A 27801-nucleotide genomic window follows, 5' to 3' on the forward strand; every position below is an offset into this window, starting at 1 on the left:
TTTCTTGTGATTTACAAATCTATTTTAGCTAGCTACAAATCCTATAAGTAAATGTGATAAGTTAAGGTATAATAACACGAAAGCTGCTTGTCAGATCTGGCTCTAAGTCAGAGATAAGTTTGGGGGATTAGTGTAAACCTAAATTATATCAAATTTCATCTGTTATAAATTTTATAAAATTTCATCCTCTACTTTGGCTTACCCATGTGAAAAATTGATTTCTTGGAAATGCTTATAATTTAAAATCTGTCTGTAGCGTTTATTCTCAAACAACAAATCGTTTATCTTGAAATAACTTCCAGGAAATGCAATTTTTAGAAAATAAATTAAGGGGATATAGAAAAGAAAAAAAAATAGTTAAGAAGATGTATATAACAATACTTTTTTGTTTGTTTTTTGCCAAATGGCTATTCTAATACTTTTTCTTTATACATAAAAAATGAATAAGCAATAAATCATAAATTTAATGGACCTCTCTAAATCCCCCCCCCCAAAAAAAAAATTAAATTATGTTATATAAAGAAGTAATTGATGTTTCAGTCTTTTGAACTTTTGTTCATTTTCATGTGAACAAACATTGTGTTTATAAAATTTGTTACTATCCTTATGAGTATCTGTTAAATTTCTAAATTGTCTTCAAAAAGTGTGATTTTTCACTAAGTATGGTCTAATTAGTCAAATGGTATTAATCGATTCTTATTCAAAAATATTATTTATTTCTTCCCCAAAATTCATTATTGAATATCAACATTTCATTTCAAATATCTTTATTGGAATGATTAGTATCAAATTATGTTAAGATTGTGGTTCTACATGTATAAGTTCTGAAAATGACTAAAAATTAAATGGGCCATTATTTTATTATTGTTTTTAATAATTTCATTTAATGAAATTGGTTAAAATTTGTGAATAACATGACAGATTTGTGCCGAAATCACTTGGTGGTAGCCCTCCAATAGTGTTGAATATTTAAATTTCTTTTAAAAAATGGCATCAACACCAAACCTTAGAGTTTGCTTGGTGTAATTTTTATTATAATAAACTACTAATATAAATAACTGTTTTCTAATAATACACATTGGTGTTTTGAGGAATTTAATTAATAAAAATTTGAGGGAGATGGTTAGGGCTGAAGTTTCGATCCACGATAGAGGTCTACATTAGGACTGTTTCAATGGTTGAAGATCAAACTTGAAAATTCAAAGTTCCTTTGTCCATTATGCTCATCTCCATCCATCACAACAGCACTAATGAACATCTACATTGTGGGTTGAAACATTGGCAATCAATAAATAGTTAAAACAATTTTTTATTCTTCTTGAGCTCTTCTGCCCTGACCATCTCCTTCAAATATGTAATAAAATTAATACAAATGTTTTAAATATTTATAATTTTGATATCTAGATAAGAGCCTTGGTGATACTAGTGATATAATCAGCGACAGCTCTGGAGTCGGCACGGCCAACAGTGATACCAACGCTTCGGTTCTCCTCCCTGGAACTAACGTTGTCTGTATAGAGAACTACAGTTCGACCCAACCTGGCTACCTTCGTATTTCTCAAGGCGACATAATTGAAGGTATGTTAGATAAATTCTCAGCTTTGTTTTATTCTAAACAAAATATAAATAATATTTTTAACAAGAAAAACTGTCCATCACCGAGATCAAGCATGAAAACTCCGGAGTTATAACTTCTAAAAATGACAAGAAGAATATTGAGATGAATATTTACAAATAAATGTTTCCGCAAAATTTCACTCCCTTAAATTTCAATTGTCATGTGAATTGTAATTTCTCATTTACATAATTCTTTAGTTAAATGGAAATGTTATTGGAGGTACAGAAAGGTTTTTAACAATAAACATTTAAGGCTCTTGAAAAAAAAAAAAACTTAATATATAAGAAATATTTGTTAAAAAATGAGAACTAAGTATCACTGAATGGCTTAAAGCAAGAATGTAACAAGCCATAATTTTAAATACAAATAATATTTGTTTATTGTAATATTGTGTTAGTTTATCTAACACCATAACTCTTAACATATTTACATGTAATATGAACCACATAAAAGATTAAATAAGAACTGTAGAATTTTTCAAGACTGCTCTTCTGAAAAATTTACGTAATGTGACTTTTAATATTCTTTTCCCAAGATCTTTAATTTTCAACTAGTTTCCCTACGCATTTAAATTGAATTCTTTATTTAGTGTTTATATTTTAATCTTTTACTAAATATAATTTCATTGAATCATTTATTTTTAATTATAAATTAATAGCATTGAATGAAGATAATAAATTATATAATTTTAGTTTTTTGGCAATTTTAAAAATTGTAAATGGTATTGATACTGACTATAATTCTGTTATAATTTAATAATAATTTTTGATATTTTTTTTAACTTAAGAGACAAAACGTATAACATTTTTATCAGTATTTAAAAATGTTTAAATTAAAAAAAAAATGAATCTATTATTTATGAACAAATTTATTTTGGTTGTTTATGCTTTTTAGTGGGATTCATTTTAAAATTATTAAGTACCAATCAGAAAGATTGAGGAGACAAATCTCCTCAGGATCTCATTGAACCCACATTATATATTTTTTAAATATAAATAATTTGTTTTAATCCTACAATTTGATATCCAAAAGATTTTATTTGTTAAAACTTTATTCTTTTTCTTTTCAGGACTTTATTTTATACCCTTTATCCACTTCTTTATTCTTTATGTCATCCGAACAACGTCTCAGCTTTTATAAGGTTCTACAAATAAAAATATTTACAATCAACAGTTATACAATACACACTACAAATAAATAATTTAATATTTAACTGTATATAAATTCTCTTCACTAATTTATTAGCATTTTGATAGTAAGCCAAATTTCTTAGTCATTGTTATTATTTTTTTCCTTACTTTACTATTAATTATTAGTGGACAAGTGTCATTTTAAATTGAAACCATTTTTTTCATATTCCAAACTGGATATAAATCCTATTTTTTAAATTTTTTTTTTTTTTTACTGGTGTTGTTTTTACAATTGAAAATTATTAGTATTTCAAGTGACTATTAACATTTTACTGTTATGTATTATATTTATAAATTATACTTTTTTCTTTATTTCCATCTGTATATTCAAATTTCAGTACATTGAACCTTGAATTGTTATTACTTTAGGGATTTGCTTAATTCTATTTCTCTATGCTGTGTATTGATTTTAATCGATTGCCTTATTAAGTACTATTGTTTTAAAAATCTATTTCATATTATACAAAAACAAAAATATAAAAGAATATATTCTTTTAAATTTTATTTTATACTTATATAAATACTTTCATCATTTCAGTAGATTATTTTTCTTGGGGCTTTTCGTCTTATTTTTAATATCCAGAGAGGCCTATGAATTGTCGATTTTGTTTTTATCTTCGTCCATGGTTCACTGTTCCTAACACATTTCACAATGATACTATTGTTTATTATTATTATTACTTCTGAATTTGTTAAATTTATGTGAAAATTCACAAGTTTATTTTAAACTATAATAAATTCTTATGGATTAATTAATTAAGTTAACAATTTTTGAAAAAAATAATTTCAAAGACATTTTATGAAATTCTAACAAAATGATGTGAACAATTCACTCGTAATCATTCAATGCGTGTATGATTCTTGTGCTTCACATGTTACAACGGATTCATTCCACTATCTCTCTGAGTCTATTAGATATGAGACAAGTGAGGATACAGCTCACCATTTCTGCTGATAATGTACTCATTGTTTGTTATGAAATGTTCCAGTATTACAGTAAGCTGTCTATACATTATGTTTAAATTAATTTATCACTTTAATTATTACCACTATATTCTATAAAAACTATTAAAATGAAATGACAACCCAAGATGAAGCATCAGAAATTTTAGATATTTTGAATTTTTTTTTTCTTTCTTTGCAACAAATTACTATTAATAATGTTAATAACAAATTAATAAATACCCTCAATTTAGGTATATAATATTAAATACACTCAGATATTTTGTCTGTTATCTTCATTAATTTTGCCTGTAGTATTATTAATAATATTTTTTGTAGTTTCTTTTCTTTTTCTCAGATTTATATGTTTATGATTATCAATTTTAATTTATACTAGTAATGATAATGAATAATATTTATTATCATTATTAGTAAATATTTACTTGAATTCTAGTAAATTAAAGGCTGATATATAAAATCATGAATAATTAGCAATTTTATGAAAAACAGAACTTTTGGTTATTTAGCTGCTTTAACTAAGGTAAATTCAATTTATTTTTGATGAAAATTTTGTTTATTGCACTGTAATTTGGAATTACCAAACTTAAATAATTTTTAAATTTTCCTTTCTATTCAATAAAAATTTCTGATGTAAAATGAATCATAGACCCTATGAGCTATTTTGCTGCTTTTGACATCAACAATTACCTCCTTGTTTATGTTACTCTAATCCTGGTACACTCTTTATGCATATATCCATATTATTTATACATTTGATTTTATTTAATTAATGTATTAATCATTATTAGTTTGTTTATATTGCTTTATTATTTAAATTTTTTTATCAATCAACAAGCTTACTCCATTTATATACATATATAAAATGAATAAAAAGCTTCTGTCAAACTCTAATCGATGACATTGACATTAAAATTGCCACCACACCTCCCTCCTGACCATCTTCTCCACTTATTTTTAAACAGTTTAAATCTAGAATGTTCTGCTGAGGTTTTTATTATCTGTAAATTTACTTTGTGCGACCATTAAGGAACAATATTAATTTGAAATATCACGTTTTATTTGTTTGTTACTGAGCCATTTTGCTGAAAGTTACTTATATATTCTCTGTTTATCAAATTGAAATCATAACTGATAATGAGGACTGTGTAATAATTTTTATTCCTAAATACTTTTTAAATTTTTTTGTATATTTTTTATGTGTTATTTTGAATTAATATTGTTTCTTAAGTTAAATTTAGAGATTACAAAAACACCAGTAAAAAATTCTAGATTTAAACTGTTTTAAATTAAAGTGGAATGATGGTCAATGAAAATGAAAATCCATACATAATATTATTATTTATCATTATAGACATAATTTTTTTTTACATTGAATCACCTGGGGCCTGTTTGATAATAAAGTACAAACTAATACTATTAGTCTTGTAGATTTATCTTAATTCAATTACACAGACTTATACAATAGTAACTTGTACTTTAGAGTTTTTTAATTCCTGTGATATCACTAATAGCCAGCCATCCCTATCATGAAAAAAATAAGTATTAGTATTATTACCACTCTAGTTTCTACACTTGTTCTATGAACTAATACTATTAGCTTCCATTATGAAACAGGGCCCTTATATCAATTGAACAATGACAGCTGTGTAAAAATCAGATCAGAGTTCATTTTTTAAAATTTCAATATCTATGCCATCTATTATAGTTCAACAGAAGCTTTTTATGCAACTATTCATTCATTTATTAAAACAAATGAAGTCCTAAGTATTAGAAAGAAACTGTCATGCTGCAATAGAGTTGTAGAGATAGAGGTATTTTACTAAATAAAACAAAAATCATAAAATATAACTCTGATCAATTGTCTTCAGTATCTTTCATTTATCCATTTTGTGGTTATTAATAAATTCTCTGCTGATCATTGATATTAGCTATTTCGCTCATGTCTTTTTCTAACTTTGTTTAATTATTTATTTTTTATTACAATATAATCTCTAAGAGTTTGTATGAATAATTAAGTAACTAAGTATCTTCATACTTGTATCTTACTTAATTTTATTTAATGATGTCACAAATGTTTATTTTTTAGTGACAGGAGCTACCGACTCAGGCTTCCTGGAAGGTAACTTGCATGGGGAGTCGGGTCTGTTCCCAAGCCACTGCGTCCAAGAGGCTCCTCCTACCATCACTCAGACGAGAAGGAGGCCTAGCACTAGAGTCGTGGGGAGGAGGGAGGCCCTCCCTGCACCAGCGCTGAAACATTTTGCCACTGCACCGAGGAACAAGAAACAGTAAGATGTGTTGATTTATAAAAAAAATTATTATTTTTTTAAACTATTATTGCAATTGTGAGTTCCTATATAATTTTTAATAATAATACAAAAAAAAATAAAAATAATAGCCCATATTTTATAGTTAAAATAAAAATTTATAATTAATATTATATTGACATTTTAAACATCAAAACCATTTCTTGTTGTGACTTAATTTTGAACCTAACTTAAGATATTATTTCAAGTTATAGTTCTATAAGCACTCTGAATAAACAAAATTGTTGATTATTAAAAATTATTTTGATTCCTTTTGAACTTGACTATAGGGCTACTGGAATAAAAAAAAATACACCAAAAGTTGTAAAGTAGTGTTCATTGTGGGAAATTACAATACATGTAACTTATTATAGACATGAAAATCTATCAGGCTATATGCAGTAAATGTACCTTATATAATTCTTTAAACAGTATTTTTTTTTAAATTGGAATAATACATACATACTCAAGGGCAATAGGTATTGGGGATGTAAGTACGCAATCATAACATTTATACATATTAACTTAAAATAAAAAGTAAATAAATAATAAAAATACAATAAAATAATTAAGTAAAAACTATAAAAATATAATTGCATATATACATCATTGGCGGATAACTAAGTTAACTAATAGAGAATAAGAAAACAACTGAGGTAAATAATTAAAATGAACAGTACTAAATAAATATATAGCTACTATAAATGGTAAACTGAACACGTCTGACAACATTCACTGGTTGAAGACGAACATGGCAGAATTATACCAAATTCAATGTAGTTTCAGATCTAGCCCCTAGTCCAATGGAATTAAGAGACATAATTTACATTAATAAACATACATACGTAGGTATAAAAATGACTCTGGGACCTTATTTGGGTCACGAATTGCTTAATTAATTATGAATCGTGTTTTGTTATTCAGGTTACCAGCAGAACCCCGAACTGTTGTGTTGCATAGGGGTAGGAGAGGATTCGGATTCGTTCTCCGTGGTGCAAAGGCAACATCTCCCCTGATGGAACTCACACCATCCCATCGATGCCCTGCCTTACAGTACTTGGACGATGTTGATGAGGGCGGTGTTGCCGACATGGCTGGGCTCAAGAAGGGCGACTATCTTGTAGCTGTATGTATTAAATTTTTTATTTGTCATATTTAATAATTACTATATCTTAATTTGAAAATAATTTTATATTTCATTACAGATAAATGGTGAGAATGTTACAGCCGCTTCTCATGAGCATGTAGTAGATTTGATTCGTCGCTCAGGAGACTTAGTCTCCATGACGGTAGTTTCCGCTCCACAAGCTGGAATGGCAGAACCAAATCCAAGGCATTATGCAACTCTACCTCGAAAATTAAGTTCCTCTGCTACTTTAGGTATGTTTTTTTTTTTAATTTGAAAGATTAATAGTTGTGGTGCAAAGTAAACCACTTTTACATGATTTAAAAAAAAAGAAATATTCAATTTTATTGATATTTTTATTAATTTTCTACCAATTACTGGTGTTTAACAAGTCAATATTCAGTTAAAAAATAAATCAATATGTAGGTTAGTTTAGAGGAAATTTATTTATAATTGTTTTAAGCAACAAAATCAGTGTTAATTTCTGTATGTAATATTTTATTTTTAAAAATAATTTTTTTCTTAAATTATTTGTATTTATTTAATGATACAATTTTTCTATACACAATATGGTGATAAACATCTTCTTAATTATAACTTGATGATAGAGTTAAAAACCCAAAACCTTTTGTTTAATAAAAATATGCTTTAATTGATTAGAATATTATTTCATTAATAAAAAATGCCATTTTTATTCATTTAAATAAAAATATAATTTTATTAATAAAAACATAATTTTATTAATAAAAATGTGATTTAATTCATAATTAAATTAGGAAGAGATGTATCACCATATTGCACCCTTAGTGCAATACTTTCATTCCTCAAAAATTTAAAGTTAGGTTAGATTGATGAATTTAAAAGGGTTTTATTTTATATTAAAGCTCCGTTTTGCTTACTATACAATTTATCTATTTGATGTTGATTCCTAATGATTTTTTCTTTATTAACACTTTTTAGAAAAATTTAACTTTTATATAAAATAAAAAATTTTCAATTTATATTTTTTTATTCAATACCCGATTGGCCTGTTGAGTCTTACATGGTTAATATAACAGTTAGATTTTTTAAAAATTAATTATGTAGGGGGTTATAGTCTTGTGTAAAAGACATCCCTATTTACAATGCTATAAATATTGAACAATTGTCAATAATAACAATGAATTATTTTTTGATTATATTCTATTTTTTTGATATTTTAAAATAAATTCATAGGCCTATGGAAGGCCAAAATTTTGGGCTAAAAAATTGTATTTATTTTTCAAAAGTTCATATTTGAGAAAAAAATTTTCAAATTTAATTTTCTGCAAGGTTAGATTTTTGAGTTATGTTATTATTGGATTGAGGATACAATACCTATGAAATATAATGAAAACTTTTTTGTCACACGAAGAATGAAATTCTTCCTATAAATAACTATGTTGGAGAAACTGATTCCAAAATGATTTTGCATTAATAATGAAATGCAAATTAAATAACTATCACTTATAGGGCGGTCACCTGCACCACTCCCTCCAAGGCGAGATCCCAAAACTACCCTCAGCGTCGGAAGAGCAAGAGCCAGGTCTATGGTTGTGGGAGTAGGAGGTAAGTAGAGGATATTACAAGAGATCAACATGCGCGTTCATGCATATTTGTATTACCTGTATTCATGTTGAATCTATTTTAATTATAATTCCTTTGTAAATGAGGTATTGAATTAGAGAGAAAAAATATCTGCCTCTTTTTTATCCCTTTGTATATCTGATTTTCAACATATCACCATACTAACCTTCAATGTACTCAACAAAGTTTACTTACTTACGAACAGCTTCCCACCTAACATCACACAGAATCTCTTATATTTATTTAACCTCAATTTCTCAATCTCTCACAATCTACTACTAATCCTATCTTATGAAGCCCCAAGAATAAATTTTACTACTAAATTTTTTCCACCTTATCATACTTCTTCAACTCAACACCCTTCCAATGTAGTTTATCAGATTCCTTGTTCCACTCTGAATTGCAATGCTTCCTATGTTGTTGAAAACAAATACTACATTAAAATCTGTATTTCCTTACAAAAATCATCCATAATTTCGGATATCCTATCATACTCCAAACTATCTGAACACTCCTTCACCTTTACCATTCCTTTTATTTTGAAAAATCATCTATCCTAGTTGCAGCTCCCAGTCATCATAAAAGACATATTTCCAAAGCTATCTACTTGAATCTCAAACCCAATCCTGAGAAATAAAAATCATAAATTTTTTTTTGTGTTATATGAAATGTTAGTTTTGGGAATCACATGAAAAAAGTATTCTCTTTATTGAAGAGAATAGATATGATGAATTAAATCCTTAAAAGAATAATAAATAAATTTTCTGGTTGTTGTCTATCTTTTGTAATTATTTTTTCATTTTATTGTTTAAATTTAAGAAATTTGTTCTCCCATTCACGTGTACTATGGGAAAAAGTTGCTATTATAATGATGTATATATATATGAGCTATGAAAAATTTAGATATACTATGTCTATTCTATTATGTATAATTTACTATATTCTAGAATCATATCAAGTTGCTAAAATGAATTTTAGTTGACATAGATGATGAGTGTGGGAAGAGTTCGAGTGCTGAAAGCATTCCAGCTGGTGCTCCAATGCAACCCAGAACTGCATCTATCAGGGCCAGGCCTACCTCAAGCAGGATCACTGCGGCAGAGCTCGAGGAGCTGTTCCAGCGGCAAGCTGGGCCTGGGCTGGCTGTTAGTAATTTCCAGGTGCGCTTTTTTTTTTTTTATGATATCAATTATTGATTATGTATGTATGATATGTATTATTATAAGTAAAAAGTAAAAAATTCTGTATTATATTATTTTAATTGGTCCAGCAAATGTAGCTAGTAATGTTAGGCTTTTACACCATAAGCTGCCTTTGTATTACTTTTTGCATAGTTTAGGCTTATGCCACACACAGGCTCTAGGGTAATATAATGTAATTCATCTTAAGCTCTATTTTATGCAATATCTTGCACTTTGAACGAATCAAAGTTTTAATTATATTTTTTTCAAATTAAATTTTAGGGCAACATGTCACAACCATCCTCTCCTGCCAGGACCCCACGGGTTTATGCTAGTGTTGCTGAAATGAAGCGTAGCAAAGGAAAAGTGAGTTGTTAAATTATTTTTATAGAAATTGAAAAAATACAAACCTTGCTTATTAGATTTTATAATATGCTTAAATGAATCGAATGAATTTGGGCAAGAATGTGACAAGTCACAATTTTAAGGACAATTATAATTTTTTTTTTTTTAATGAAGATATTAAGTCTTTTAGCTTGCCTAACACCGTAATTCCAATATATTTACTCATAATCCTCAAATATAGTTCAGTCCCGAATATAAGTGGATCCCTGTTTTGAAAATAATTTTCAAGGAAAAAAATTAAACTAGTAACAAGAAATTATTTTTCAGATTTTTGATACATCTATCTAAAAAAAAAAAACCGAGCCTGCTTAAATTAGTTTTTATAATAATAAAGCCTAGAAATTAAAATACACCTTTTTGTTTCTGCTTAAAGTTACCTAATTAGGTTAATTCCTTATAACATTTGTTTCCATCTCTAATCCTTATTTGAACAATTTAATTTTTTTTTTCTTATCTCCAAAATATGTGATAAGTGAGCAATTAGTTTTTATTATGAGATACAAACTGTATTTAGTCTCCCATCATAAAAGTGAAAATGAAAATTAACTTAATAATGAAAGTTGCTTGAAAACCAAGTGTTTAGTCGAGATCAAATTTTTTTTGATTGACCCCGAATATAGGTTGAACCCTCATTTTACTGTAGACTATTGTAACAAAAAAACATCGATCTGCATTTGGACGAATACAGTATTATAGAATATGAACTTTACTAAAGATTTAATAAGAATCGTAAAAATTTTCATAACTGCCCTACTTACAAATTCACATCATGTGACTTGTCATGTTTTTCCCCTTTAGTTATATCTTATTTTCAGAAGAAAAAAAATACGGGAATCATATTGTATGATTGAGTGATTCTGATTTCACATTATTTGCAATTAGCTGGTCATATTTTTTTTACCTTGTATAAATGAAGATTAAGCCTAGAATTTTATGATAAATTTTAGACGATTTTAAATATTTCATTTTGAATTTATCAACTTTATTATTACATTATTTGTTCATTATTTTATAATAAGATTAAATTTTCTCATTAGGCCGGTAGTAAAGTGAGGTTTTGTACGATGGGCAGTGGAGAACTTCATCGGGACTTCCATTCGACCCCCGATCTAGCAGCGATGTCCCAGGGCACTTTGGCTAGGACTCCTAGATCACACAGAAGCCAAGAAGAGTTGAGGCCACCGTTGCCCCCTCCGAGCCACCCTCCTCCTCCTCCTCCCTCTCATATTGTCAAAGTAGAGCTCAACACTGAATCGGAATATGGTTCAGTTACTAAGTCAGAGAGCAAACCTGGTAAAGGAGATATCTTAGATGTTATAGTAACTACTATTGGTCGTATGTCTTGATTTAATATTAATAAAATAAAATCTTTTTTAGTTGTTACTGGAGTAACTGACGGAGTAATGTCTAGCTTCAAACCAGCAAGTAGTGCTAAGCTGTATGCTTCACCAGAGGATGTGAAAACTGTTGGGTTCAGGTCGCGATCTCTTCCTGGTCATGGAACTAGGTCACAGGTAGTTACCGAACACGATGTTCAGTTAGAATAAATAATTTTTAAAAATATATCACTTTTATTTCATCCCTTGAATACCCATATTACTTTATAATACACCAAGTAAGTATGTAATGTATAATATATTTTTATATTATTTCAGCCTTATCTCTTCTCTTTACTCTTCATTAAAAAAGAAGAACGACATAATGCTTTACAATATTTTTCAATAGGTCGCCTCTTTGACTTATTATTATAATAAATAGCTTTTACAGTCATATCCCACTATGAACGGCCCTTTAATGCGTACTCTCTATAATGTGATAGTGACAACAAAATTTTTGTTCACATTTCTAATACATATTATCTGGGCAAATTAACAATTACTTACATATTTTATTATATGTGTTTATACATCATTGCAAAGTTTATGAATATATTTTAACATTAACAATTATAGTTTCTACTTATGTTTTAATTTCAAGAAAGATACCTAAATTTAAAAACTAAATTTCGCAATTTTTTAAAGAATGACGTATAAACTTGTGACTAGAACATATAGAAAGATTGCAATGATATTGAGTAGTTCTCAGAATGGTAGATTTGGTTTATCTGTACTAATACTGCGTTGTTAGTTAGATCCAAGAATTCCTTCTTAGAATGTACTTTTCCATTTCTATTGAGTGATAAATAGGTGAATTGCCAAGGAACCTATCACCCGTATTAAGCAGTATGAATGTATTATGATCTTATCATTTTAAAGAATAGGGTAGAAATTTTTCATTAATAAAATAATTAATTTCTGTGAATTCATGGATTTTCTGGATCACTGCTAAATAAAAATTATTATTTGAATAGGTCATAAATTAGCTCAATGCTCTTATAGATAAGAGAAAGTTCCGCTTGGTATCAAAGTATAGGGAGTATTTATTATTTTAGTATAGTAAAAGGGTTGGGAAAAAAGCTGGTTTCCTCCCAGGTCATGATCTGTTAAAATGTTATCTCAGGAAAATGAAAAATATTTTCATTTAATTTGTGATATCTTATAATTCTCAAAAAATCAACAATATGATTTTTATGCTATTTAAAAAAAATATTATAGAGATATATTTCGCCACCATTTCATAGAATGCCTTTATAATTACTTTTGGCTTGTGATGTCTCAATAATGTTTATTATTATTATTTTTTAATGATATAAAGATTTTTTTCAGATTTACAAGGTATCACAGGTTAAGCGATGACATGCAGAACTTATTCCTAGGAGGCTAATCCAAAATATCATATGATTTATCAAAATACTGAAGTTTCTTAAGGCACTTAAGTTAGCCAGAGGTTAAGTTAGTTTAGATGAGCAAAACATCCCACAAATATATTTATGATAATTTAATCATAGGACAGCCATTGGAAAATTTATATTTAAAACTGTGATAACACATATTAAAGGTTATTAGCATCACTGCCTTATAAAAATTATTCAATTGGCTTCAAACCTCTGAGAGAGTGGATGTTGATTGGAGTTGGATTAACCATTATGCACTACTTATGAAAAAATGAACCAAATTTTGAATTGTTCATTGTTATATTTTCTCAAAAAATAATATAATTTTGCTGTCATCAGAAGGAGATGGGGGTGTGTTTTTTATAAGTTTTATACTGGGATATTTCTCAACCCCACTAGATTTGGGCTCCTCCAGCTAATTGTATTAAATGAGCTTAAATTCTATAAGTATGGTTCTTTTATATGTAGAATTATACCATGAAAGTGGGAGTAAATTTCTGTGAAAATATTTGCTGCCTATAGAACCTTTTTATGGTCTTGTGCAGCACTAAAGCCGTTCCTAATTGAGTCAACAGGTTGAAACATTTTACATGAATTGGTTTAGTGGTACAGAACTTTTTGGAGGTCTTAAATTTTTCCTCCTCTCTCTACCTTTTTTTCATGATTCTCTAACATTGATGAAAAAAAAAACAAATCACTTTTCGTATATTTCCTTAAAAAATAAAAATGAGAAAAAAATATGATCATAGTGGCAGATGATTTTTTTTTATTCATAGAAGGTAAATGGCTAAGATAATCTAAAAAAAAATTACAAATTTGTTAGTGAATAGAACCTCTCAATCTACTTTTCATTTAATTACAAATTTTAAAGAACAATATTTTCATGTGGTGGATAATTATTGATTTGAAGGGGTTTATTCAAACCTAAAAAAATTATATCTCTAAAAATTCTTACCTGTTCAATTTTAAAACTTAAATTATTTGTATAATTAGATATCAACTAATTAAACATAGTTTTGATTTTATTTCTCTTGAGTCTAAGGCTAATAGTTCTCTTATAAAATATTGTTTGGGTTGTAATCTATTAATCAAGAAACTTTAAGGTCCAAAAATTTCCACTTGAGAATGCTAGAAGTTGTGATAATATTTTTCTAAAGTTAATATGCTTTTGTAATTTATCGAATTATAGAAAATAATAAGATTATTTAGTTTAATATGTCAATTTGAAAATGGTTTCGGATGGTTTTGGAATTATTTATTTCTAATTTTTAATTGATAGTATTTTATTTTTATATATTACAAATTGATAAATAATTTTTTTTCCATACCAAACAATTAAACACTATGTTTTTAAAGATATTAAGAAAGGGGAGAAATTATGAAATATACACTAATGCATAATTTAAAAATTAGAAAATTTTACTGTCACAATTTGATTTGAATTAAAAATGATCTATTGTTATCATCATTTAGAGGAAAGAGTGGGGTTTCAAGGTTCCAGTATATTTACTTTATTCTAGCTGTGTAATGAAATATTTTCAGTTCTGAAATTTTATTAGTAAATGTGTTGGTCAGAAGAAAATACAATTAAATCCATATTTTAAAAATATATCGAGTTAATATAAATTCTTTTATTAATTTTTTGAAGTTTGAAAAAATTCAATATTCTTCAATTTCAAAAATTTTAATTTTTTCATTAGTAACATAAATATGTATGAGATACATTGAAAAAAAATTCAAGTTACTTTTTGTGTGTTCAAAGAATATTTTTTAGGTTAAGGAAAATAAATATATGATGAAAGGCTTACTGATCATCAATTGTATGTATACATTTTTTTTTTTTTTAATTAGCATCAGTTATATATTTCATTTAATTTTAGATTTTTGCTTATAAACCATGTAAATAAATATTTAATAAAGACCAATACTACAAATAGTATGCGTATGTATGATGTTGATAAATAAATTCATAGTGATGTACATTATTTTTTTTGGGGGGGGGCGAATTTGCTTCTTAGTATTTTTACTATATAAAGTTTTTGTTCGTTTTTGCAAAAAATACTTCCAATTCTTTTACATATAATTTATTTCTTAACATTATGGTAATTGTCCCCTATTTTCAGAACATTTTGTATAAATATTCATCTCTTAATTACTTTTTTGTGTCACTTGATAAATATGTTAACTTATTAATGTGCCTTCTGGATACTACGTGTGTAAAAAAAAAAAAGATTTTACTAGAAGTATTTTGTTCATATCCGTGGATTTGGGCTAAAAACAGCAAATACCCATTTTAAGAGTTTTCTAGTTTTTTAAATAATAACATCTGTCAATGATTAATATTTTACATGTGAGAACAAACAGTATCTTTTACAACAAGCTATCAATTACTGTTTTTGTTTTTTTATTAGAATTTTTAATTTGGATATTAATTGATGTTATTCCAAACCACAGACATATGAAGTTTGTCATATAACAGCTAGTTGTATTTTTTTTTTTTTTTTTAAGTATTTAACCTATAATTTTTATGCATTAAAAAGTTAAATCGATTTTGGTACAATATTTATTGCTAAGTACTTATTATCATTCTATTTTTAAAACAAACATTTCAACTATCTTCTAATGCATTAGACCTAAGTTTATTGTCTTAATTGTAATATCAATCCTGCAATTCATTGAATTAAAAGATACATTGTTTGTAATAATATAATATATTGTAGTATAATTATATTGTTTGTAATATATACGAAGGAATAGAGGCAAGAATATGAAAGTATGACCTCATGATGACAATTTTTTATTGCAGCAGTTTCAAAAATTCTTATTTAACCCTTTTGCTCATAGTGGGAAATACGTCCTGGATGTTGTGAATTGTCTGTGGGGCAAAATAACTGCGGGAAATAAAATTGCTTTCTCATACCATTGGGACACCTTGCCACTACCACTGGAGCAAAAACCCATTTTCCGACACATTCACCAGCTTAATAAACAAAGGAACATACTACTACTTGTTTTCAAAATTGTGGCTTGTCTCAAGCCATTTAATTTCATATAACTAAGTAAACAGATCCTTTGATTTCAATCTTGTATTTCATTGGTCTATGTTTTGGACATCTGTCAATTATCAAGATCTGAATTTATTTTATTAATTATACAATAATGCTCATTTATCAATCCTTGAAAACATCCGATAAAAAATAATAGGAGTATTTATTATATCTATTTAATGATGCATTATTTGATTACTTTGACTTGTAAAATTGAAGATTGAAGTCAAAGGGTCTATTTATTTAGACCTTAACTTTGCACCCTTGAAGTAATTTGAATATGATCAAATTAGCTTATGAGGGACACTTACAGGGCTTACTAGTGTTAGATATTATTAGAATTATTGTTTTAATTATACTTTAATATAATTATCGATTTTGTTGATAGATAAGGAAGTCACAAAGCCTCAGGTCACCTTCTACGACATTCAAACCGACCCCAGGAACTGTAGTTGTTGGATCCAATCCATATGCACAACCATTCAGAGGAAACAACAGACCAAAGTCTGCTTCGATCCCACCAATTCCGGATCCTGATTACAGCCTCAGCGAGGGTGAGAGTGATAATGAACATGAGCGGGAGAAGACAGTGATCAGGGTTGGAGCGAGTAGTGTCACGGAGGGCAGCGGTGGTTCCAGTACCAGCTCAGGTTCTCTCCCGCACTCGTTCAGTGTCGACGAGATACAGAAGGTTAGGACGCAGCTCAAATCTTCCAAGTCATATCCTAATGACTTTCTGCCGACGGAGGATGGTGACAACTCATCTAGTGGTGTCAGTTCGGACCAAGAGGTACCTCCACAAGATCAGAGGGTAAGTTTTATATATATATTTATATATTGTAAAGCATTTATGTTGAAAATTGTGGCATTCAATCATAAAACATGGTAACTAGCAAATAGAAAGCTTTTACTATCTTAACATATTTGTTAACATAACATAACATCAACATTATTCTCTTAAGAAAAGAAATTTTTTAAAGATTTTTTTAACAAATTGGTAAATCAGCCTTTAAAAAGCTAGTGATGTCAAATCATAAAAAAATCTAGCTACCATGTTTTACGCCCAAATGCCTCAATTAAATTGGAATTGGGAAAATTGAAAATTTCCAAGGATAGTCATTTTTTTAAATATAACTAACATCCAATGCATATATAACAACATATCTTGAAGAATTGTTGAAAGATAGGGTTTATTTTTTCTTTAAATCCCTCAAATGTGTCCTTCAACAATTGTTTTCTATAATTATTGTAAACAATTGTAGTTCAAATCAGAGTTACGCTCTATGCAAAGGACAACCTCTCGTCTAATGGATTTGTCCGATCCTAAGATCTATGTGTTGTTTAGGGGTATGAATGTGCTTATTATAAAATTAATACATACATGTATTTATTTGCCAATGAAAACAAGTATACTAATTTGAATAAATGAAGTATAATAATACAATTGTTATATATAACAATGGTTGCTAGTTCTGAAATACTACTCCAACATGTTGGGTGGTTGTATACTCATTTATAAATAATGAGAAAACAATCACCCATGGTTCTCAATGATAACTTTTCTCCATAAAGTGAATCATATTATGCAAATTTCGGCCCAACTGTGAAAGTCGACTGCTATTATACAATATAAATAGTAGCAAGAATAGTGTTGGTTATAAGTGAGTACACTCCTACCTGCCATGTTGGACTTGTACTTCTGAACTGTTACCCAATTTTTTGTATTTATATACAAACATTTTTTTAGAATTCAATTTTTATATATACATAAAAATATTTAAAAATAGTAAATGAGGATTTTTCTATAAAAACTGTGTAGAAGTACCCTAAACAAAATTGAAATTATGTATTGTGTTTATGAAAATATAAACACTTTGTGGAAAATTAGACATCCTATTCAAAACTTTATTTCCTCTCCACTTTTTTAAATAATCCCTTTTAAACCAGAAATACTACATAAAACTGCAGATAAGAATAAAATAAAGAATTAATAATTTCTTTGATTTGACGACGGAATTATGGGTTTAAGACTTATTAATTAAAAATAAATAACTTGACGATATGTGCATATTTAAATGTATTATGTATTTATATCAAAACATAAAATCATTAAATATGTTTAATTTTTGTTTTATACATTTTGCAATTATATGTTCAGAGGTATAAATTTATTTCTTAGTGACAAAAATTAGGCTGTTCCCATACATTAAAGCAGTGTCTGTTGCAGAGAGGTCTAATTTCTTATACTTAGAGGGCAAGAGATTTAAAATATTGTCCATAGAGAGAGGTTCATCATATTTTTAATTAAAAGCTATACATTTTTTTTTTTACATTTACATATATATTACATATTAAATTACATACATTTAGCTTTACATTTATTTCTTGAGATTCCCAACTGTATTTAAGCTAAACATACTATAAGTAATTGTTATAAGCTGTAATAATATGAAAATTTTGTGAAGAAAATTTGTAATAGGTAGCACTCCTATAATGTTTCTACATTAGAAGGTCTTGAGGCTATTTTCTTTTCAAGTGCTTCGGAAGATTATCTGGAATACAGGAGGAAGCAAGGTTAGAAACTAGTTGGTTTGGGTTGTTAGAGAAGTTATCATGGAAGGATTGATATCTGGTTTAGGCTAGATTATTTGTGACTAAGTAAGAAGCGTTAAGGATTTTAGATTGTAAGAATTGTAAACAAAAGGAATTCTATGGTTTACTGGAGCCCAAAGCATAACTCTGTAAGTCCAAATAGGATATCATGTCATGTTAATCAGTATTTTATAATAAATAGGAAGCCTTGATTGTTTTTCTAGTAAGTGCTGTAAAAGTCGGAATCTATGTGCCGTTTTCTTTCTTTTCAGTCTTGTGTGAGGATTCCAAGTTAGTTACTTGTCTAGATCTACTCCTAGGGGGCGGATCTACTCGATGGTAATAAGTGGAATATTTTTAAAGGATACTGTAGGGCAATCTGAAGGTGTACTACATAGAGTAAAGGTGCTTTGATGGGATTTGTTGGGGTTTATTTTAAATCCTTCAGTTTTGATAAAATTCTTCGAGGGTTATGATATGGGATTGAAGAGTTGGGAATACAATTGGAACAGAGGATTGTTTGGGATATCGGGTGTATAGATTGTGTAAGGGATGGTAGCGAGGATACTACCTTGAAGAACATCAGCGGACTGAGAGAAGAAAGATGAATAGGCACTATTGTGATTTATTTTGAATAATTGATCAGTGAGATTGGAACCGATAATGAGAAAGCAGGTAGAGAGAAGGAATTTATAGATTTTGTAATTTTGTATTTGGAGCCAGACTCAATCAAAAGTCTTTATAAGTCTATTAAGGAATTGCTTTGATGTTTAAACAAAATATATTTACTTTCTTAAGTAATAAATTTGTTATTTATAGGTAGTTGATCAAAAATATTTCTAAGAATTTAAATATTATCTCATTATGCTAGTTAATTTTTTTTATGTTATATAAGAGCACCTGTGTTATTCAAAAATGCATTAATGTATATTACCCTTAATAGTTCAAGAGCCCAAGAAGAGAAAAAACGAAATGATTTTACCCTTATTTTATATTTCTTTAATGAAAAATTATTTACAGTTACCTTGGAGTAATTAGTATAATGGAGGGGGTAAGCTGGCAGGAAAAGTGAAGCCAAAAAGGCTTAAGATGGACCCGGGGCCGTGGCAGAGGAGTAGGATAAGAGTTCAAGCCAATCTCTGGCTGTCTTCTGTTTCTTTTTAGATTGCACTCCTATTAACCTAAACCTTCCTTTCGAGGGCGTGGACTTGCTTTAGGTTTAACCTAAACCTTGCTTTGAAGAAGAGTAGAATTATGCCATTCTCCTGGCAGTTTCTAGTCAACATTGATGACTCTGCCATCCATAGGTAGGTGGAAAATAAATAAAAAAAGATGGCTGTTTAAAAATGTTACAAAAAATTGATTTTTCATTCGGAGCTCAATATATATTTTTTTGGTCATAATTCCATCGAGGACCTTTACAGCCCCAAAGTGGAAATGCCAAGATTCATTTTTCAGGGCTGCTGAGAAATAAATATTGACTAACCCAGATAGGAAATGAACCCAGGATATTCAAAACCAAGTGCTCTGGGACCTACGCCCCAACCTGCTCAGCTATCAGGTACTCAGTTCAGTATCTTGAAATCTACCTACAACAAAAAAACCTGTTTGAACATCACTTAAAGTAGGATAAATTTGTTAAAATATGTGCTCTAATAGAGCTGTTTACATTCAACATTTCTCGAGATTAGTTTTTCAAGAAGCAACATGTTTTTCCAAATATTGAAAAATCAATGTAGTGTGAATTTTTTTGGCAAATATCAAATAAACTACTACTCCTGCGAACAATTAGCTTTCAATTGAGGAGTAGTATCAGTTTCCATGATATTCGCCCAAATAAATTTGCAAAATGTTGATTTCTTATTGTTTGGTAAATACCTTTGGCTTATGAAAAACTATATCACTGGAACGTTAAGATACATAGATGCCTATTAACACTTGAATGTATTATAATGTATTTGATAATGTTTATCTTTGTAGGATCAGCAGTTTTCAATTGATAATTGACTGAATTTATTCATTAATTATTAATTTTTCGTTATTTGAAAAAAAATGTTGCTTTTTCAAAAACTGTCTTTCGAGAACTATTAAACATAAAGAGCTCAGATTTAAGCAAACACACTCTACTTTAAGTAATATGCTATGAAGTTTTTAAGTTTTGTTGGTAGTTTTAAGGATAAAGATTAAAAATGAGTGGACATTGTTTGGTTAAAATTCGAACAGGAAATAACGCACAATTTTTCTTACCTTGAATCAAAAATCAAATCAATCAAAAATGAATTTCGTAACCTCTGGTACAGCCGATATTTTTTATTCCCCCTTACTATGGTTGGCAGTCATAAATTTTGACTAGTAATTGTATGTAGTTTTCATTAAATTATTAAAAATTGGGGTGAAATAACTAACTTTTTTCTCCTCTAGATTAGACATATCTCATCTAGATTCTTTACAGCTGTTTTTGTTGTATTTTATTTCTTAAATTAATTAATATATACTTTTTTTTTCTTTACAGGAGATAGCATCAGTACCTCCAAACAGATGCCAGCAGAGGGCAGCACTGACGAGAAATGCTGTAAGCCTGGCGCAGCTGCCCCCTCCCTTGGAGTCGGATACAGAAGAGGTCGTGCCCCCGCCACCAGGGTTCACAGAAGCCGACGTCTTAGCACCACCGCCTCAATTCTCTGACCAGCGTTTGGTTACAACTGTCAGGATAGTTGGAGCACTACCAAAGAATAATGGAAGGCTCCACTCGCAGTAACTCCTCTCGCTTCTCGATGGTAGAAGTACTGAGGCAGTTTATTCAAAGTACATCATGCCCAAATCGACGCACGTATTTTGCACTGCACCTATGGATACTTGTCGATATCAAATTTTAAGCTCATGTTTATTCAACTGTCAATTGTGCATTTTCTAAAATCTATTACATTTTATTTAGAAATGTCTTATTGGGTATTGTGCTACATATATATATATAAATATTTCATTCAAATTATAAACAGTTAATTTAACCGAAAATTTAGAGAGAAGCACTTAAAACTTGCTAATTTCTAAATATCATATTCCTATATATATATATATTAGTAACTATAAATATGTATATTTATTTTAGTGCAATTCATTGTTATTTATCTTTATTTTATGAATATTGTATATTATGTTTTATATGTTAATTGTCGATTTTGTGTATTAACATTCCTGAAATCATCTTAGAAAATTGTTTTTATTTTAGAGATTATTAGTTTTATATTTAACTTTACTAATGGAAAAAAAATTGTTTGATGTTCCTTATTTAATTGAAAGATTTTTTATCCAATGGCATATAGTTTTATACTATATAGTTACGTATGGCTATAGTGTTAAGGTATAAAGAAGAGTAATGTGTGCCAATATATGTCTTAAGTTGCATCCGAATAGTTATTATTCCTCTCATGTTATTTCAATGTGTATATATGAAAAACAGTATTAAATATGAATACCATTAATTTATAAAAATTAAAAAAAAATTATTTATCGGCTATTTATGTAAAAATAGGCTTCCGAGTCTTATGTGTAAAAGTTAGTAGATGGGTGCCTTCTGTGCCCAGGATACTATACATAGTAATTTTTAAAAGCCTAATTGTAGATTTTTATTTTTTTTTTTAAACAGGAGATCCATGATTTTTCCATTTGTGTTGTATTCATAGTGAAAGAGCACTCACTATTTATAAATATATGAAATATAAATCTGGTTAGCTGTGAGATTGTGTTCCCGATAAAGGTGGGCAGTTATTGGACACTTGCTCATAGAATATTGCCTGGTTTTTCAAAGTTCGTAGGTTAATTCTATGATTCCTGCCATTTGTAAATACACAGCTGTGTTTTTTTACTTCTATATAGTCATCTTCTTAGAGGAACTTGAGAATGTCGTGAATGTCTATTGAAAGAATGATTGCGGTGATATTGTTACTCGTTTGATTGTTGTCTCGAAAAATTAATTATTAAAAAGACAAAAAATGTTCTGGATGGAATTTTAGTCATGATATTTATAAGAATAAAGGAACATTTACAAGGTTAGATTGGTTTCTGTCCTATATTTCTACATTCCGATTGATTGTAATAATTTCGGAATCCTATGATTTTTACTCATTTTTATGTTCATGAGTGGATAGGTACCTTGCAGAAACAGATGATTTTTATCTCATTAAATTTTAATGTTTTTATTATTATTTTTTGTTTGTTTAGATTTTCCTCTGAAGCCTCCGAATCGAAACACTAATTTTTCATGTTATTATTGTCATGTTCATAAATGAAAACTATTAATTTATATATTTCTTTTAAATTATTACTCTAAAACAGAATTATTTATGTAAATAATGGGTAATATTAGGCAAATTGTGTTTTGTCAAATTTATTTCTAAATTAGCAGACTAGATGTTTATAAAATGTACACATTTGCTTAATGATTCCACAACATTGTTTCTTTATCATTGTTATATATGATTAGGGTTATACATTAATGAACAATGTACTACTAATAAAAATATTCATCTGTGTATTGTCTATTATTCAATTCATTCCTCAACTCTTGTAATCAAATTATCTTGTCTACGTAAAGCTTGACAAGTTTAAGAAGAAAGACCAATTTAGTGCTCACACCCTTTCAAAACATATCTAATGATTTTGTCTAAACCTTTTTTTTATATTTCTTTGTTACCGGATCGGCCCCGGTTGGCCTTAGATAGTCATTGTAACATTTTGTAAGTTATTTTTTAATAGTTGATAGTGGGAGGGGGATATAGCCTTGTGCAAGAGGCAGCCCTAACTATTTGCAATGCTATAACCATGAACTATTATAATTAAAAATAGTAAAGATCAATTAAAAAGATAAAGGAAGAAAGAAATAAGCCAGAGAAAAATACCAAAAAATATTTATAGAATAAATAAAAAAAAAAAAATTGACTTGTACTGAAAAATAATTATAGGAGAAAAAAAAAGTAAAATAATGATAATAAAAATAAATCAATAAATAGTTTAACATAATGTCTCGCATCGGCCTGGGCTTCTGCCTTCACAATGTGGTTGGATTGCTTAAGTTGTAAATTACTGCTTCTTTAACTGTTGGAAGACTGGAGTAGAGTTTTGTAAATCATTTCTAGATATAATCATCTGTCAATTCCACTTGCAGTTTAAGATGCAATTGACTATTTCGCACAAATCAGGGGGAATCCACTGCGATTCTCAGAATCTTGTTTTGGAATGCCTGCAATTTTTTCTTTTTGTACAGGATGTTGCTCCTCAGACTTCACAGCCCTACTTCAGTTATAGCCTAATTATTGTTTTATAGATGAGAACAGTTGTCTCTGGTTTTAGTCCAGATTTTCATTATGATGATAGGTTATAGCATCTCTAATCTTGTATGGGTTTGGGTTAATTTGATGTTGATGTGGTGATTCCAGGTTAGGCAATGATCCAAATGGGTTCTGAGATATGTTACCGCAGGATTGCATTGCATTTTTCTCATTCTAGAATCAGTTCAGGTGAATCTTACGGGCACCTTGGAGTAAAGATATTTTAAGTGCATTTCTGAATGTTGAGACATCTTCCAAGCTGCTAACTAAATCATTAAGGTGAGTCTGAAATGTATTTCGGGCTATTATTATGTCGTTGTGTTGAGAAAAAACTGCTGTATCATCAGTAAGCACAGCTATGGAGGTATATGTATACTGTAGGATGTCGTAAAGATAAAAGTTGAAGAGAATGGGAGAAAGGACTGAACCTTGTGGAGTACTGGTATGGATTTGTCTGATGGTGGAGTTTGTGTTATTTATTCTGACAGTAAATGTTCGATCGTTAAGGAATGATTCCAGAATACCATATGCGTATTTCATAATGTACACTTTCTTTAATTTGTAAAAGAGACCGTGATGCCAAACCTTATCAAATGCTTGTTGGAAGAACAAGAACGTTAGCACTGTATGTTTTTCATTTTAAATCCGCTATCATGAAGAAAAGAGGAAGGGCTATAGCACTGCAGTGGATACCAGGCCATGTTGGCATAGATGGTAATGACCAAGCTGGTAAGTTGGCTAAACTTGGTTGTGCAGAGAACCAGCCTGTTCTACCACTTTCCTACAGAACAGTGAAATCACATAAGCTCTTATTGTAAGGACAGAACAAGTTCTAGACACAAAGTTCAAGCGGAAGGAAAGAAGTGGGAGAGCCTACTGGATAAGGATAAACGAATCCCCGGCAATCTTAGCAGAGCTGAGAGAGTGGCCTGTTTTCAGCTAGTAACAGGACATGATTTACTCCAAAAACACCTCCATCGAATTGGCATCGTAGATTACCCGAAATGTCCTCTATGCAACATGGGAGACATGGATGGGGACCATCTTTTGGCATGTGTTGGTCTGGAGGTTGTTGAGCGGGATGTGGACCAACTAAGAGGAAGAGTAAAATTGTATTGGGCTGTGAGAGGGAAATTGGCGTAATAGCCCACGTGGCGTAGGGAAAAAAAAATTAAATCCGTTAACTACGAATTCTGACTTGATCCGAATTGCAAGTTGATGTGAGGTGGAATGTCTGTCTATATTAGAAAACAAATTGAAAATCCAGAACAATATAGGTTTTTAGCTGATGATTTGTTTAGTGTTTTTACAAAATTTATATATTACTATGAGCTTGCCTTTTCTTCCCTGTATCAGGAAAAAACAACTGATTTTATGGGATTAGCCAAAAGGGTGTACAATGTGGTGTTATTGAGTTAGTATTTAAATTAATTTTGAATGGAATAACATAGAATAATAAAATATATTACAGTTTTACGTAGATGGTGATTGGTGGTAGACTATTGAAGTTTTCAATGAAAATTGAGGTTTGCTTCTTCTTTTGTGTTCTCATAGCTCTTATTCTGCCTCTGTCCCTTCACCTAGTTGTGGTGTAGACTGCTCATTCATCCTGAATATATTGCACTAAAGCAAAATACTGTTGCTCAGAGCTCAGAGACTTGGTCCATTCTGAACCCCTACTATCTCATGGCTTTGCCAATAGATGGCAGGGTCTAAATGTCCCATTCAAATATTGTGAGTAATATTCCTCAAACAGCGTAAGAGTATAAGATGATATGAAACATAAAGTATAATATGGTAGGACTATAAATTGTAAAAAATATTTGAGAATCATATAAAAACAAAGACAGTAAATTAAAGAGAACAGAAATAAATAAAAAATATTATATTATTAACACACACAATTTTGATCCAAAATTCAACTTTTATTTCCAAAAATTCTCCAACGTTATATTGTTATAACTATTATATTGCTTAAAATATTTTAGATTTTTGTATCTTGTTTTTTGCCCTGATAAGTCCTGCAAAGTGGGGCAAAACATTGGTGCTTAATAAATATTTGTCTACTATTTGATTTACTTTAGTCTGAACCCTCTTTAATTGCATATGGTTAATTAATGATTTTCTAATATAAAAATTCTTAACAAACAACTATGTGAATTTTTTGCAAATAAATAATTTAATCCTATTTAGAGCAGTATTTAAAAAAGGAGATCATAATAAGTCTCTTGATAAAAAATAGCTGTAACATAAAATATAAATAGTTTTCAATGGGGAAACTTTAAATGTAATTTCTTAAAAGAAGTAAACTCCTATTGTGAGGTTATAATAATTTTTTTTTAATTTGGATTTAACTTAAAATATTACTAATGAATATTATTATTTAATAAAATTATTTGTTATTTAAAGCCCTAGTTTTATTTGAAAAACCATCACAGCTGTTCATATAGATCCTTTGCAAACATAAACCATATTTATTATTAGATAACATATTTAAATAATCAAAGCATTCATACCTAATTAAATAATGTTAAATTCATCGTATATTATAAGAGTTATCTCTTATAACTCCCCTCAGAACTGTGTTGATATTTAAATCCAACTGTGGAACATTCTAATGCTGCAGTAGTTCAAGGCTTTGAACCTGCTGAATCTGCACTCCAGCTTTGTATTGTCATGAACACAGGCAAATGGCCTTAATCTTATCAAAGACTAAAAATAAAATAAAATTTATGTTAAATAAGAGAAATTATTAAAATTAATTTAATACAGCAATGATTCATTACCATTGAAAAATATATATATTTTATTATTAGGATATGAATCAGAATAGTAAATTATTATTTTTGTTTTTTTTAAGATTTCTGAAAATGTAAATCAGTTAATTGATACAGTTATAATCAACCAAATTCTATTTTATTTTTTTTGTCTGTAGTTAGATCAAATAAAAAAAATAAGGACCCTTAGACAAAAAAAACTACTTCCTATTGTTAAAAAATATTATAAATCATCAAAGATAATTAGGAACTTTAAGAATACAACAGTTGGACCTTAAAAATATTTACCTACTTTTTGTATAGAATAATAGATTCAATAAAATTTATTTAATATTGGAAAACTGCACGTCGATTTCGACTATTACAGCACTTACTAGACAAACGGTCTAAACTTCCAACACATTACAAAAGACTGATCTACATGATTGTAATAAGGCCAATCTGAACATATGGAGTTGAGCTTTGGGGCTCCACTAAACCTTCGAATTCCTCTCGTATTCAATCCTCACAATCCTCAAAATCCTTCGTAAAATCCTCAATGCTCCTTACTTTTTCACAAATAAAATCATACAAAAAGACCTTAATGTTCCCTATGTAACCGATCTAGCCCGAACCAGATATCACTCCTTCCATTATAAACTCTCTAACCACTCAAACCCCCTAGTTTCTAGCCTCATCCTCTTCCATTCCTGACAATCCTCTGAGGCGTCTGAAAAGAAGATGGCCACGAGACCAGCTAATGTAAAATGTCGTTAGAGTGCTACCAATGGGTAGTTTCTCTACACGTCTGTAACACTTCAATTTAACTTAGATCAGATTTACTAAATGTATTATAATGTACAGTTGTAAATAGCAATAAATAAATATTTAAAAAAAAAAAAAAATATTGGA

The 27801-nt window shown here is 28.9% G+C and overlaps 1 protein-coding gene across 5 annotated transcripts in view; it reads left to right on the forward strand.

The window, feature by feature from the left end:
* Prosap (prosap) overlaps positions 1-23338 on the forward strand; it is a 101358-nt gene extending 78020 nt beyond the window's left edge. For all 5 annotated transcript variants that reach the window (XM_067048957.1, XM_067048965.1, XM_067048962.1 and 2 more), the window contains 11 exons: positions 1405-1578; positions 5858-6059; positions 7002-7203; positions 7283-7457; positions 8695-8790; positions 9787-9968; positions 10272-10355; positions 11432-11687; positions 11772-11908; positions 16603-17025; positions 21319-23338. In XM_067048957.1, coding sequence (XP_066905058.1) covers positions 1405-1578; positions 5858-6059; positions 7002-7203; positions 7283-7457; positions 8695-8790; positions 9787-9968; positions 10272-10355; positions 11432-11687; positions 11772-11908; positions 16603-17025; positions 21319-21564 — 2177 coding nt within the window. In that variant the 3' untranslated portion in view covers positions 21565-23338. The remainder of the gene's footprint in view (positions 1-1404; positions 1579-5857; positions 6060-7001; positions 7204-7282; positions 7458-8694; positions 8791-9786; positions 9969-10271; positions 10356-11431; positions 11688-11771; positions 11909-16602; positions 17026-21318) is intronic.
* The last annotated feature ends 4463 nt before the right edge of the window (positions 23339-27801 follow it).

The sequence above is a fragment of the Halyomorpha halys genome, unplaced genomic scaffold (genome assembly GCF_000696795.3).
Source record: "Halyomorpha halys isolate HHAL.00 unplaced genomic scaffold, Hhal_1.1 Scaffold863.1, whole genome shotgun sequence".
NCBI lineage: Eukaryota > Metazoa > Arthropoda > Insecta > Hemiptera > Pentatomidae > Halyomorpha > Halyomorpha halys.